We start from the raw sequence: 15,920 nt of genomic DNA, 5'->3' as shown, positions 1-15,920 counted from the left end.
TCTTCCACACTGCCGCCCGAGGTGCAGTACACCCTGCAGGACCTGCCCTTCGATACCCAGGGTCTGTTTTCTGAAAAGACTGATTCCAGAATCCAGACCCTGAAGGACGGTCGCATAGCCATCCGCACTCTGGGGATGCATACACCTGCAACCCAGCGCAGGTCGTTCAGGCAGCAACCCTACCGGTTTAATCAGCCCAGGTCCCGTCCCTATAACAGCCGACGGCCAGGCCTGAATCGCCGTAGACCATCGGGCAACCGGCGCAACCAAACCCATCCGTCTTCCAAGGCCCCCCAGGGCCCCAAGCAGGCGTTTTGATGGGACGCCCGAGGACGGCCCATCAGTCTCTGTACCGGATCCTCCCCTTTTATTTTACAACGACGCTACCTGCGTTTTGTAGTCAACAATGCGCACTACCAGTTCGCAGTGCTGCCATTCGGCCTATCCACCGCGCCGAGAGTTTTTACCAAGTGCATGGCAGTGGTTGCCGCAGCCCTCCGCCGTCGTCATATACACGTTTATCCGTATCTCGACGATTGGCTGGTTCGCGGAACGTCCCAGCGGCTGGTAATGGACCAGATGACAGAAATCCTGTCTCTATTTCGACACCTCGGTCTTCTCATCAACGCCGAGAAGTCCACCTTAACTCTGTCTCAGCGGGTGGAGTTCATTGGAGCGGTTTTCGACTCCAATTTGGCCAGGGCCTGCCTCCCGCGATCGCGGCACCAGACGATGGTCTCCATCATCCGAGACCTCCTCACCTTTCCCACGACAACGGTTCGGTCCTGCCTCCGCCTCCTGGGCCATATGGCGTCCTGTACGTTTGACACCGCGTACGCGAGACTCCACCTTCGCCCGTTCCAGTCCTGGCTGGAGTCGGTGTACCACCCACATCGCGACCCCATCGACATGGTGGTCACAGTCACGAAGCCCACCCTCGAGTCACTCAGCTGATGGCTGGACCCAGAGGTGGTGTGTGCAGGAGTCCAGTTCCACCCTCCTCGCCCATCCGTCACGCTGACCACAGATGCCTCAGCGCTGGGGTGGGGGGCTCATCTGGGCGACCTTCACACCCAAGGTCTTTGGTCACCCCAAGAGCTCGCTCTTCACATCAACATCCGGGAGCTAAGAGCGATCCGTCTGGCGTGTCAAACCTTCCGCACCCGCCTGCAAGGCCGCTGCGTCGCGGTGTTCACGGACAACACGACGGCAATGTTCTACGTGAACAAGCAGGGTGGAGCCCGCTCCTCCCTCCTCTGCAAGGAAGCGATGCTCGTGTGGGACTTCTGCGTGACTCACTCAATTCACCTAGAAGCGTCCTTTCTCCCAGGAGTGCAGAACACGCTAGCGGACCACCTCAGCAGGTCTTTCCTCGCCCACGAGTGGTCCCTTCGACCGGACATGGTACACACAATTTTCCAACAGTGGGGCTTTCCCCAGGTCGACCTGTTTGCCTCCAAGGAGAACAGGAAGTGCCACCAGTTCTGTTCCTACCAGGGTCGCTCTCCGGGCTCCCTGTCGGACGCCTTCCTGTACTTCTGGACAGATCACCTCCTTTACGCCTTCCCTCCGTTCCCGCTCGTCCACTGAGTGCTGCTCAAACTTCGGAGGGACCAAGCCTGCCTAATACTCGTCGCTCCGGCCTGGCCGAGGCAGCATTGGTACACCCTGCTGCTCGAGCTCTCCGTTCGGGAGCCCATTCCCCTCCCAATGTGGCCGGACCTCATCACACAGGACTTCGGCAGACTCCGCCACCTGGACCTGCAGTCCCTCCATCTCACAGCTTGGTACCTACGTGGCTGACCCAGGCGGAGAGAGGCTGTTCCGCGGCAGTACAGCGAGTCCTGCTTGAAAGCAGAAAGCCTTCCACCCGCTCCATTTACCTCGCGAAGTGGAAGCGCTTTGCCCTCTGGTGTGATCAATGAGGCCTCAATCCCTTCGTAGTCCCTCTTTCTACAATCCTGGACTACCTCTGGTACCTTAAGGAGCAGGGTCTCGCGGTCTCCTTAAAGGTACACCTGGCGGCCATATCCGCCTTTCGCCCATCAATAGACGGCCGATCCATCTTCTCCAGCCAGATCGTTTCCCGCTTCCTGAAGGGCCTGGACCGGTTGTACCCGCCCATACGGCGTCCTACCCCGGCCTGGGATTTAAACCTCGTTCTGGCCAAGCTGATGGGAGCCCCCTTCGAACCTTTGGCCACGTGCTCCCTCCTCTACCTGTCATGGAAGACGGCCTTCCTCGTCGCTATAACTTCAGCGAGATGAGTGTCCAAGCTTCGTGCCCTAACGGTTGGTCCACCTTACACCGTCTTCCGTGCAGACAAGGTACAGCTTCGCCCGCACCCGGCCTTCCTCCCAAAAGCAGTCTCGGCCTTCCATGTCAATCAAGAGATCTTCCTCCCGGTCTTCTGCCCGAAGCCGCACGCCTCACCTCGGGAGCAACAGCTTCACACCCTGGACGTCCGCAGGGCCCTTGCTTTTTATATCGAGCGGACGAAGCCCTTCCGGCGTTCGACCCAGCTGTTTGTAGCGGTTGCCGATCGCATGAGAGGCGAGCCGGTCTCCTCGCAGCGGATTTCCTCCTGGGTAATGGCGTGTATCCGGACATGCTACGAGCTTGCTCGCGTGCCGCCTCACCGCTCACTCGACGAGGGCACAAGCCTCGTCGGCCGCCTTCCTGGCCCATGTCCCCATCCACGACATCTGTAGAGCGGTCACCTGGTCTTCTGTCCACACCTTCGCTTCCCACTACGCGTTGGTGCAGCAATCCAGAGACGATGCAGCCTTCGGCTCCGCAGTCTTGCACTCTGCCACGTCTCACTCCGACCCCACCGCCTAGGTAAGGCTTGGGAATCACCTAACTGGAATGCATAGGAGCAATCACTCGAAGAACAAAAGACGGTTACTCACCGTAGTAACTGTTGTTCTTCGAGATGTGTTGCTCCTATCCATTCCAGACCCACCCTCCTTCCCCACTGTCGGAGTAGCCGGCAAGAAGGAACTGAGGAGCGGACGGGCCGGCTGGGGTATATATCCAGCGCCATAGCGGCGCCACTCCAGGGGGCGCCCAGCCGGCCCGCCGGAGTTGCTAGGGTAAAAATGTTCCGAAGAGCCGCGCACACCTAACTGGAATGGATAGGAGCAACACATCTCAAAGAACAACAGTTACTACGGTGAGTAACCGTCTTTTCATACTGTTGTCAGATTAGCTACACGTATTACTACACTTGTGGTTCATTTTGAAAAATGTTTGACCAAATAACCAAACTTAGCCAAATGTATTGTCTAAAGGTAAAACAGTACATTATGAAAAGGAGATATACATACTGTTCTTCCAGGAAGCAATTCTCGTCTTTCAGCATGTTCACCTTACTCAGAAGGTGTACTTCAAAAATATGCCCCCAAAGCCACTTGTTTCTATAGGATCATTGTTTACAAGTTAGAAAGCACTACTGAGCTAGTGAAAAACATTTCTGTTGTATCTATTTTGTCTTGTCATTTCTTGATGTCATTTCACAACTGATGTTTGGAAGTTGATGTATTTCCTTTTTCATTTATTTGTATTTATAAACTGCTTAATCAGCACTGATTTTTCCCAAGCACTTAGATGCTAGCAGAACAGAAACTTACTTTCAAAAAATGATTTTGTAGGCAGAGACAGAAAACCAAATATTCATTGTTTATAGGAACATTGGATTAAATGTTGAAAACCACACGTCTGTTTTAGTCTCCATATCTGAGATGAGTGGGAGGATCTCTGTCCCAATAGGTGAAGACACAGCAATGGTGTGATTAAGGCACAAGATTGGGAGCCGGGAGAATCTGGGTTTTGACCCTGGCTCAGACACAGATTCCTTTGCAATCTTGGGAAATAAATTACTTTCTCTTTGATTCAGTTGCCCCCAGCTGTAAAATGACAATACTCCCCTACCTGACAGGAGTGATAAGGCTAAATTAGTGTTTGTGACGGACTTGGAGACTCTAGTGATGAGCACCACATAAAAGCCTATAAATAAGTTTTTGGCATATCAGCTGTTGATCAGGAAGGTTGGGAGACTTGTATGCTACTTTTAAAAATACCAAACCATTGTACAAGTTACAAATATGGCATCTTCTACAATTGGTAAGTGTGTATAAATCCCATTAACGCAAATAGAAGTTGAGCAAACATTAGGGAGAATTCTCTCTGATAGTTTGTGTAAAATTGCAAGGTTTTTGCTCTTTGAAACATAAGCCAATTTATATACCTCCACTGATACTTTTCTTAGTAGTAATGGGAAAAGAACACCATCTAATCTTGTACCACTATCTAGTTACCTTTATCAGGGATCTGCGAAATCCATCTGCCATGGAAAAATGCAGAATTCTCATTTTTAAAGAGAATCTTTTAGTTTTTATATTTTGTGGAAAAAATAAACATATACAGTAGAACCCCGATTTACCTGATCTAATTGGGACCAGAGCCGGATTGGATAATCAAAAATTTGGGTAATCAGGAGAAATGGGCCGGGCTCGGGCTGTCAGCCCCAGACGGCAGGGCTCAGACTGTTGGCTAAAAAAATTGTAAATATATCAATAAAATATTGGAAAGGAATGGAGGCAGAAAAAGATTGATACTAGCCATGGGAAGAGGAAAACAATATTGGAAAAGGAGAACAGTTGAAAGAAAAAGGAAAGATGGAAGAGGAGGGGAGGGAAAGAAATGGGGAAAGGTGTGTTTCCCCTCCCCCTTCTCATAGTTAGGAAACTAATTTCTCACCCATGTTCACAAAGTATGAGCAGGGCCACCCAGAGGGGGGGCAAGAGGGGCAATTTGCCCCGAGCCCCACAGGGGCCCCCACCAGAGTTTTTCGGGGCCCCCGGAGCGGGGTCCTTCACTCCCTCCGGGGGGCCCGGAAAACTCTTGCGGGGCCGGGCGCAGGAGCTTCTCCGCTCCCGGTCTTCGCCGGCGGGGGGTCCTTCTGCTCCGGGGCGGAAGGACCCCCTGCCGGCGAATTACCGCCGAAGACGGAGCGGGACCCGCCGCCGAAGTTCAGCTCGGTCTTCGGCGGTAATTCGGCGGCGGGGGGCCCTTCCCTTCTGGGACCCGCCGGCGATGTGCCCTGAAGACCCGCGGCAGGGGCCCCCCTCCGCCGAATTACCGCCGAAGACCGGGCTGCACTTCAGCGGCGGGTCCGGCTTCGGCGGTAATTTGGCGGCGGGTGGGGGGGTCCGCCGCGGGTCTTCGGGGCACTTCGGCGGCGGGTCCCGGAACGGAAGGGACCCCCGCCGCCGAAGACCCCGGGCCCCCGGAATCCTCTGGGCGGCCCTGAGTATGAGAGACAGATTGTGGGATATTTATTTGTATTACAATACTGCCTAGAGTTTGCAACAGAGATCAGGGTCCCATTTTGCAGTACACTACACAAACATAATGGTGTGTCAAAGAGCTTACCGCCTAAATAGATAGAATGGGCAAAAGGATGCAACACAAACTCAGTGATGGTTGGCAAATGCCATGTTAGTGCCATGGTTTTTATAATGTTTTTGTCTGTGATTTTTTTTCTGCTGCACTTAAACACAATGGAAAGTTTAACAAGTTGTGCTAGAAAGTTTACATCTCCATTACGACTCTCTAAATTGTTTTCTTAAAGTCCATGATAAGGAGTTACTTGGGAGTTCAGTTGTGTAATTAACTTTGTAGAAAACCCAGTTGTGTAGCATGTGCTTCAGGTCTGTAATAGGAGGTATGAAAGATAAGTTCTTATGAGGGCAGATACTCATCACTCCAAGTGCATACCTAAGCACTCAGATTTCCACCAGGAATGAAATTGGTAAAATTAACTGTTAGGGTTTGATTTAGATTACTGATGAGATGTCAAATAATCCAGGCTCATTCAGCTTTATCAGTCAAACCTAGAACAGCACAACATGAAAAGAAGCCATACTTTACCCTCTTTTCAAAAGTATGAGTTCAAGCCTATTTATATTTATACAATAATTGTTTGATTGATGAAACATTAGCCAAAACTTATGCACCAGTTCTTACCAGTTTCTTATCTTGTTTTGAACATAGTTTACCCAAAAGTCAGCAAAATTGGAGATATTCTGCACTGCCATAGGTTGGTACAGAGGCATGTTGGTCAAGTGTCAACAAAATCATCCATCTTCTTCCTTAGTATACTCTGCGAGCTATACGTATTACACTTATCATATATGATACGCTTCAACACAACGTACATCTTCTCTGACAGATTCTACAGATACACAGACCAGAGGTTGAGTTCACCTATTAGCATATTGGCGTTACAGCAAGGTACCCTGGGAGCATGGCTCACAGTTTAGCATAAGTATAAAGTATACAAAGCGTTCTAGAAATATATATTAAAAATACCAGATGACTGGATAAGAGGGTGTGTTTACTGTTCTTCTCTGCATAGATTAAAGGGCATTTAAGAGCATATAGCATGTGTGTGTGAAAAATGTCATGGTAAAGTTGATATGTCCACGCTGATGAGTCACCTACAGTGAAAAAAGCTTGATTTAAGTTCCTGAAATGCCATAGACTTTCTTTGGTAGATGAAATGTTGCATGAGACCTGCCTTCCGCCTCTCCTGGTATATCTCCTAGGAGATAAAGATTGCAAAGGCCAAGTTCCCAGCTAGTGGAGAAGGAGTATGCTTTTGTGTAGGCCTGATCTTCCCATGCCGTTTAGCCTACATGAAAAGCATATCACAAAAAGCAGATACTATAGTAGGCATCTTGAGATGGTCTTTATAGGGATAAAAAGCAGAGCTGGTTTAGAGAACGCTATGAAGGCAGCCTGAAAAGGAAAGAGGGGCGGGGGGTCAGAAAGAGGGCCAGACAGACATTGGGCTAGAATTTTAATGTTAAATGCAAAGCGGGCAAGCCCGCATGTGCACAAGCTCAGTTTGGCACAGGGCTATGTGTAGATTTGTGCATGTATGTGTGTGCTCCTAAATTAGGTACCTGCAGAGATGCTTGCAGCGGTGTATCTCACATTGACAATGCAACCCAGCACATATGTGACAACATAGAATCACTGGGCTGGACCCTTGGAAGGTCATTGTAATCCAGCTCCCTGTATTGAGGCAGGGCCAAGAATGCTTGCACCTTTCAGGGATGGACTTAGTTTAACCTGTTCTTAAAAACCTCCAGTGATGGGGATTCTACAACCTCCTGTGGAAGCCTATTTCAGAGCTTAACTCCTTTTATAGTTTTTTTTCCCCTCTAATATCTTACCTTTCTAAATCACCCTTGCTTCGGATAAAGCCCAATACTACTTGTCCTACCTTCAGTAGACATTGAGAACAATTGATCTTTATAACAATCATCTTCAAATACGTTAAGGGCTATCAGGTGTTCTCCCTCCCCTCGAGTCATATTTTCTCAAAACTAAAGATGCCCAGTTTTTTTAAATCTTTACTTTTAGGTCAAGTTTTCTAAACCTTTTATCATTTTTGTTGCTCTCCTCTGGACTCTCTCCAATTTGGCAACATCTTTCTTAACCTGTTGTGCTTAGAACTGGACACAGTATCCCAGTTGAGGCCTCGCCAGTGCTGAGTAGAGTGGGATAATCATCTCCTGTGTCTTACATACGATACTCCTGTTAAGATACTCCAGAACATTAGCCTTTTTTGCAACTGCATCGTGTTTACTCGTATTCAATTGATGACCCACTACAACCCCCAGATTATTTTCAGTAGTACTACTGCCTAGCCAGTTATTCCCCATTTGGTGGTTGTGCATTTGGTTTGGTTTTTTTACCCTTCCTACATGTAGTACTTTATGCTTGTCCTTACTGAATTTCATCATGTTGATTTCAGACCAATTGTGCTACTTGTTAAGGTTATTTTGAATTCTAATCCTGTCCTCCAAAGTGCTTACAACTCCTCTTAGCTTGGTATCATTTACAAATTTTATAAGCACACTCTCTCCATCCCTTTATCCAAGTAATTAATGAAAATATTGACTAGTATTGGATCCAGGACAGACTCCTGCAGAATCCCAAGTGATATATCCTCCCAGTTTGACAACAAACCATTGATAGATATACTCTGTTATGATGGTCTTTCAACTAGTTGTGCACCCACTTCATAGTAATATAATGTAGACCACATATGCCTCATTTTCTGATGGGACTGTCACATGAGACTGGGTCAAAAGGCTTACTAAAATCAAGTTATATCACATCTACATCTTTTTTCCCCCATCCGCTAGGCCAGTAAACCTGTCAAAGAAGGAAATAAGATTGGTGTCGCATTATTTGTTCTTGACAAATCCTTGTTGACTATTACTTATTACCCTGTTAGACTCTAGGTGCTTACAAATGATTGTAAATACATGATCGTAAATACCTCAGTTCCTTGTAAGATGTTGACCTTTTTAAAGCTGTATCTGTCTGTCGTTCAGTGGAGCCCTCCTAAAGTTCGTTTAGAGGGAAGCATTGTTTTTGCTCTGATATGCAGTTTTTTTCAGATTATATTTGCATTTGTTAAGCTTCCAGAATTAAGTCTTCACTGAATAAGGACTGATGCCTGGGAATAGAATGAGATAAATGTTTCACTTGGGCTCCCAGGAAACTAGGATTTCAGATATTCTAGTGAAAATGTGGGTGATCCAGACCTAAGAAGATGTATCTGCAGCTGCGTCTAGACTACGAGCTAGGGGTGTGATTCCTCTGCTTGTGTATGCATACTTGTGCTATCTCAAGTATAAATAGCCATGTAGCTGCGGTAGCAGGGTAGCCAAGTACATACCTGCCTGAAGCTGGTGAGTTTGTACTTGGCATGGCTCATCCTGCACCTCTTCTGCTATTTAGCTAGCATGAGTATGTGTCAAATCACACCACTCTCTCGCCGTGTAGACATGACCTGCAAAGCCAGACCCCTCACTAATAGTGAGGGTGGGAACAGTGGAGGCAAGTCACCAAATGGTCCCAAATCTGAGACAGTTGGACTCTTTAAAAATGTCCAGTGTGTTTTTGTCAATACAGGTCAAGATGTAAATATGCTAGGAGAATTTGAGAAGGCAGTAAGAAAATAATGAATTGGTGCATCTGTTGCTCTGCATAGGAAGGTTTCTACTGAACTTACAAATCATTTTTAATCTCGCCCTATCCCAATTGCAGTGCTGACTGATTTGCTTATATGAACATTGGAACAATAAAATTTAGGTTTGCAATTACTGAACTTGGATGTTGCAAATTAAAATATGCTTTTTAATTAATAAAACAATTAGATTTTGAAAACAAAGTAGCATCAATTTATGCCGGCCCAGATTATTTCCTTTTTTGCAACCTTAACGCGTTAACTTAGAGGAAACATTACATTTTACATGGTAACTATGCAATGTGGTCTGTATTTGCAAAACTGTCAGGGTTTGGGGTTGTTTTTTGTTTTGTTTTGTTTTTGTCTGTAGTCTGACATATTTTATTACTTCCATAGCAGATATCCGTAAGAGAGTGAATTGATCTGTTTTAAATGTTGTACTGGCTGAGACTTTAAGTACTGTTTTTGTTTCTAGCCAGTGGGAATAAACTTGGTCAGTGTTCATTCAAGTCCAAATGATCAGATCCTATGGGCAATTGATAGCAAATGGAATGTCCATGTACGAATAGGAATTACAGAAGAAATGCCAGTAGGCACTGACTGGGAACATGTACCAGGTAAAAATAATGAGACTATTCCTATGTGCTTCCTCTCACACATTCAGTCCCTGAAACACTTTAATTCTGTTTTTGTTAGTGAGCTGTTCCAATGCCAAGCGTGCTAGATTGTTGTAATTAACAAGACTTATTTGGTTACCGGATAATCCTTATCTTGACTTGAGTGTGTCTCTCTTAAATATGGTCTCACTTTCACTAAACATTGTAAGTGCCCCTTGATGAGAAATTTCAGATTCTGGAAGTGTTTCCATTGTAGAACAGGCTGCACCGCACCGTTTCCAAGTGGTCGCAATCAGTGGTGCTGCTGGTGCACTCTTCCCTCTGAGTTGGTACTAAAGCAGTGCTCAGCAAGGTGTCTGGCCCTGCTATGCTCCTGGAAGTTCTGTCTTTGAATGTGATAAAATCCAGGGTCCTGCCCCCATGTGATTATTAAAAACTTAATCTCATTTTTCAAATCTACTTGTATTAATCCCCTTGTCCTGGACAACTTCCATCTGCCTGCCAAAAAGTTTGGTTGAAGTTGGATACAGTATTCTTCCTGACCCCCTGTTCTAAATGGCTGAGTAGTGTTGCTGTGTGCTTTTAAAAAGTTCCCACATTCCACGCCAGAAATGACTGCAGGGAGCACAAGTTAGTCTGCACAATCCTTTTGAGCTCAGTTTGGCTAAAGGGTGTTAAATAAATGTAAGATTATTCCCACTTTCATAATATTGAGGAAGTTATCCTGTCCATCTTAACTCTTAGGTCCAAATTCTGCCCTCATGCTTGAGCAACCGTCTTAGTCAAAGGGACAGTCAAGAAAGAAATGTGGAAAACTTGACAGGCTTGGTACCTTTATATGAAACTGTTACATACAGTTTAATAAGAAAACATTTAGTTATTATTTCTTTCATGTGTTTCCATTTAGGGTTGCAGGCATGTCAGCTGGCTATAAGTACAAGAACTGTTTGGGCATGCTGTCCAAATGGAGATGTAGCACGTCGGTATGGCATTACTGACAAAAACCCAGCAGGAGACTACTGGAAGAAGATTCCAGGGAGTGTGTCTTGTTTAACAGGCAAGTCAGTTCTGCACGATGAGCTGAAACCTTCACTGACTGACCTTATGATAGCTAGCGTGTGTTCTACCTGATGCTGCTCAAATTGATTATTAGTAAAGAGAAATACTATTTTTAAGTGCTGCTGTTTTGTTATTTGACCATGACTCTTTCATCAATTTAGCTTTTATAATCTCTCCCCCCCCTCGACCCCCAAAAATTTTTTTCTTGGGTCTAGTCAGAAAAATTTACTGAAATATAAGCTGCTTTTTGAGTGTTTGCAACTGGAACATACTTCTTTGATTAAAATCTGGATAACTTTTGCTTGGCAGTGACACCTCTAGATGAACTGTGGGCGATTGGTTCTTCAGGATACCTTCTTCAGCGTCTCACGAAAACATTCAGTCACTCTCATAGCTTGCAAAAAAGTAGTGACACTTCTGTTTTGCTTCATCCCGATGATTTTGAAGATGAATGGGAAGTGATATGAAGGCACTCAAGCATGAGAGGCAGTGGAATAATGAGAGAGCAATGCTCGTATTTCCAGTAACATGCATAGAAAATGTTGGGGTTTAAAGCCACTTGTATTTAAAATGCAATATTAGCACTTTTTTAACTAAAAAAATGACCTTTCAAATAACCCCCAAACTGTGCATTCATATGTTTTTTCCAGTATTTCTTGGGAGACAGTAAGTGTGTCATACTGAAATTGTTCAATTGTATTACCCTAGCACCTCGTTTGGAAATATAACTCTGTTAACCTTATTAGCAATGAAAGTGAATATTTTACAACAGCATGCACACTAATATATATGTACTTCTTCTTCTTTTGAGAAGGCTTTCTGTTGCATTAAATATTTCTCAATAGCAGAAACATTAAATATTTCTCAATTTCTTCCTGTACTTGAAACTCTAGTTAGAGAAATGCCGTCTGTCTGTCGTGTCGTACCAATTTAAGATGATCCCAATAGGGACTGAAAACATATTCTACAGCACGGGTGTCAAAATGAATATTGTTTGGACCATTTTCATTTCAAAATCACCAATGCTTCACTGACCTCCCATCTCTGGACATTTGGGTTTGATAACTGGTTTCATTCACAGATGAGAAGTTTGAAATTACCGTAATCTCAGGTGGATTTGTCCACCTCACATACCATCAAGAAACTGACTGATTGCTCCATGAGGCCCAGGGCTGGAATAGCAGCAAAGTTTCTGGTATATTGGCAGGATTGTGTGAGGCAGCTTTCTTGGTACCTGGTGCACTGTATTTGTGCCTGTAGCCAGTGCTTTATGGACTGGACTCATTTTTTTTTAAAGTACCAAATTCAGCCAGTTTAAAAAATATGGCAATTGATAGAATTAATTATTTATATATATAAAAATAATTCTATCACCCATAAAAAGTTTGTGATATTGTGGGGAGGTGCTTAACAATATTGTGATTTTTAGCTACATTAGCTAAATTTTGAAGTGTCTTAACAAATGTTGCAGCAGAGGTGTTTAATGAACTGGGCACCATGCTGAATAAATTAATCAGTGCTGTTTATTTTTCTTTATGTTCTAAATGTTCTCTAAAGGATACCTCATTTTTAAAGACTAGAATTATAGATGAAAAGAACTTGAGTTCACTGATGTAAGCGGAAGAATATTTTTTGTGTTCATTCTAAACTCATACATCATCAGAATGTTTAAACAGCTGCTAACCAATGCTGTAAATGAGCCAGCTTCAGGAGGAGATGAGGAAAAAGTGGAGAGAGAATTCAGTATGGAGAACCTAGGAGTCAATGCATAGAGAGACGTTTCCTTTTAACCTCTGCTCTTTCAAAATAGCTCTTGTGCTTGGTTTGGAATAGACACAGGTGAAAGGTTTAAATGTAAATCTGACTGTAGAGAGAGAACTAACTTGGTTCACTTTTTTTTTTAAATATAGCATGTGTATTATTGACTTGGTTCTGTCTGATTTTTAAATCTGTGGTGATTGGGGAGAGATCAGGTTTGTTTCCCTTTGACAGCTGATCTGTTTTGATTTCTTTCTCATCTGTATATGGAGACTGCCACAGAGTTTCTTTTTTAGTCTTCCTGGCACCACACTCTAATGGATTCAGCTTCTGAAGTTACCCAGTTTGTTTTATACAAACATGGCAGGGTGTTTGTTTTGAGAACCCCTTGGCAAGTGGAAATTCAGTATCTTGTGGCAGCTCCCAAGTCAGCCAGTTCAGAGGAGGGACAAGACATCTTCCCCACTCCCTGTCAAGGACCCGATGCTCAGATACAACGGTGTTATTTAATACTGACGCTTTTTTTTATTACACTTTTAAAAAGTCGTCTTGGTAATGGCTTGAGCTTGCTGGCTGTTTGTACACCACATAATACTGTACTTTGCTTTGTTCATTAATATTAATTGGTGTTGAAAGCCCTTCTAAATTGGTGGGACTTTTTTGTGTAATTTGATTAAACCTGAACCCAGGTAATAATTTGAAACACTTTTTTAACCTCCTTACTTTCCTTTATTTCAGTACTTTTGATTTTCTTTTATTTTTGTTGTGCTTTGAGAGAGAGTGCAATAAACTAGACTTTTTTCAAACTACTGTATTCAGAGCCTCAATTATTATGATTGACAAATAGAAAAGGGAGTCTGTTCATCCTGGGAGCTCCTCTTGATGCTGGAGAAACATACATATGAAATACCACCCAGCAATGTCCAGAAGCTCCAGACACTATGATGGGGGCTGGTTATATTAAAGAACACAATTTCGATTTTCAAAGCATCATACACATATATCAAAGTGCTCTGAGCACTGTACAACATAAGACATCCCCAGTGTAAGAAATATTATTACCTTATTGCAAACAGGTCACCCCCAACTTCAACATAGGGCTCTGTAGGTTTTAGTCCTGAGTCAGAATCCTGGAGTTTAAGGCTAGAAGGGACCACTAGATCATCTAGTCTGACCTCCTGTATATTACAGGACATCACCCAGCGCCCGCACACTAAACCCAAAAGCCAAAATGTGGCCAAAGTATTACAGCCTACAGGAGACTAGACTATTATGTGCTACAGGGAGAGAATAGGAGGAACTGAAGTGCACCTTCAAAACCAACAACTGGGTTTTCCCTGTGGTTACAAGTTTATCTGCCTTAAATTCAGAATCAAAACAAAGGCTGGGCTGATCACCCATTTCTTTATACAGCTCAGGCCTTTGATCTTGGCCTTCTGTAACAGGTAATCAACAGACAGGGTCACCCAATGAAATTAATAGGCAACAGGTTTAAAACAAACATAAAGAAGTACTTCACACAATGCAGAGTCAACCTGTGGAACTTGTTGTGACGGCCATAAGAGTAACTGTGTTCAAAAAAGAATGAGATGTTCATGGAGGATAGGTCCATCAATTGCTAACCAAGATAGTCAGGGAGGCAATCCCATGCTCTGGGTGTCCCTAAGCCTCTGACTGCTAGATGCTGGGACTAAACGACAGGATCTCTCAATTGTCCTCTCCTGTTCATTCCCTCTGAAGCATCTGGCACTGGTCACTGATGGAAGACAGGATACTGGGCAGATGGACCATTGGTCTGACCCATATGGCCATTCCTATGTTTTTATCATTTGCTACTGTGATATCATGATACTACTTTATTTGCTAATGTACAGAAGTTTTATTTGCACGTTAGATGAAGGTCTCGCAAAGGAAAGACATGAAGATGATTCAAACAATATCTGTGCCCTCAATATTATACCTAGCATTTGTAAATATCCCAGTATCTCAAAGCACTTGTATATTGAGTCCACCTCCCCACCTACCTCCCAGGGATATTGGACATTATGGTACTCATTATGGCACAGAGAGGTTGATTCGCACAGGAAGGCACAGCAAGGATTAATAAATTAGCTTCTGACTCCCAGGTTCTAACCACAAGACCATCCTGGCTCTCCTGCTTAGATTCAGATGTTAGTGTCTTCAGTGAGGATCAGTATAACTTTTGTCCTGAAAACCCAGCTTCTGCTGAATTTTGCCGTGAAATTATATCTTTTGCTTCTAACTTCAATCCATTTCTATGACACAGGAGTAATTGTCAAGTCACAGTTTACAGGTCAGGCGCCCAGGGATGGGTGCAGTATAGATTACCGTGCTTGGCAGATGAAAATAGTTTAGTTTTCATATTGATTTCACTGCAGGACTGAACAGAAGAAAATGAGTTTTGTTGGAAGTACATTAACTGTCAAAAGCATTGAGGAGAATTGTATAATAGATGAATTATGTACGTATGTATGTTGTTTTCTAAAAGTTCTCCTGATGCTAAAGAAATAAACTTTTAATTGCAGGTTTGTTTTCAGTTTCTAAAAAATATTTATACAAATATAAAAAGCAGCATCTCCCTATGCCCCTTTGCACCCTTGACACAAATTGCAAGAACAAGAAAACTCCCACAATTGCCAACAAACCTCAACAGCTACGGAATTCCCCACCCTCACACATGCCCAACCCCATCATGCTCCTCCCTCTGCATCAGGCCCAACAAGTAGAAGAATCCTGAAGATTGTCCTGAACGCTAGTAGACTGGCTATTTCAGACTGGAGGGGAGTGCTGTCCCCTCACTTTTCAATCTAGGGGGATTCCACTCAGTGCCTCTCCTGATCACAGCCATGACCACCAAATATTTTTAAACATGACTTGCTCCTGTCTATTCTAGATGCCAAGTCAGGTTTCACATTTGTGCTAACATTTTCTAACCAATACATTTTCCCAGTGTAGATGTTGCCAAATAGGAAGGTGGCAGGCTCTTTAGACTAAAACCAGCCCCTTAAATCATCCCGAAACCAATAGGCAGCCCATGCAGATCCTGAAGCTCAAAGAGTCTTTTTCTTTGAGTGTGAAGCACTGCTTAATAGGCCACTACAGATTGCACCTCCTTGAGTTCTGGATTGATTTAGGGAGCAACCCATAAAAAAAATGCTTTGTAGCAAATCCAGTTCAATTTTTTTAACAAACCTCTGCTCTATTCTGTTTTCTCCAGTCTTCTGGAATTTCCCTAATGTGCCAATATTTTAAAAGGGTAAATGGGATAATTCAGGTAATTATAGGCCTGTTAGTCTGACATAGATGCCAGGTAAGACAATGGAGCTGCTGAGATGGGACTTGATTAATCAAGAGTTAAAGGAGGGTAATGTAACTAATGCTGATCAACATGGGTTTATGGCAAATGTCAAACT

The 15,920-nt window shown here is 44.2% G+C and overlaps 1 protein-coding gene across 6 annotated transcripts in view; it reads left to right on the top strand.

The window, feature by feature from the left end:
- TECPR2 (tectonin beta-propeller repeat containing 2) overlaps positions 1–13,292 on the top strand; it is a 74,908-nt gene extending 61,616 nt beyond the window's left edge. For all 6 annotated transcript variants that reach the window (XM_045012761.1, XM_045012756.1, XM_045012760.1 and 3 more), the window contains 3 exons: positions 9,528–9,669; positions 10,577–10,726; positions 11,038–13,292. In XM_045012761.1, coding sequence (XP_044868696.1) covers positions 9,528–9,669; positions 10,577–10,726; positions 11,038–11,195 — 450 coding nt within the window. In that variant the 3' untranslated portion in view covers positions 11,196–13,292. The remainder of the gene's footprint in view (positions 1–9,527; positions 9,670–10,576; positions 10,727–11,037) is intronic.
- The last annotated feature ends 2,628 nt before the right edge of the window (positions 13,293–15,920 follow it).

The sequence above is a fragment of the Mauremys mutica genome, chromosome 4 (assembly GCF_020497125.1).
Source record: "Mauremys mutica isolate MM-2020 ecotype Southern chromosome 4, ASM2049712v1, whole genome shotgun sequence".
NCBI classification, from domain to species: domain Eukaryota; kingdom Metazoa; phylum Chordata; order Testudines; family Geoemydidae; genus Mauremys; species Mauremys mutica.
Note: the sequence above shows the minus strand (reverse complement) of the source record. Positions and strands in the feature narration are given on the sequence as shown.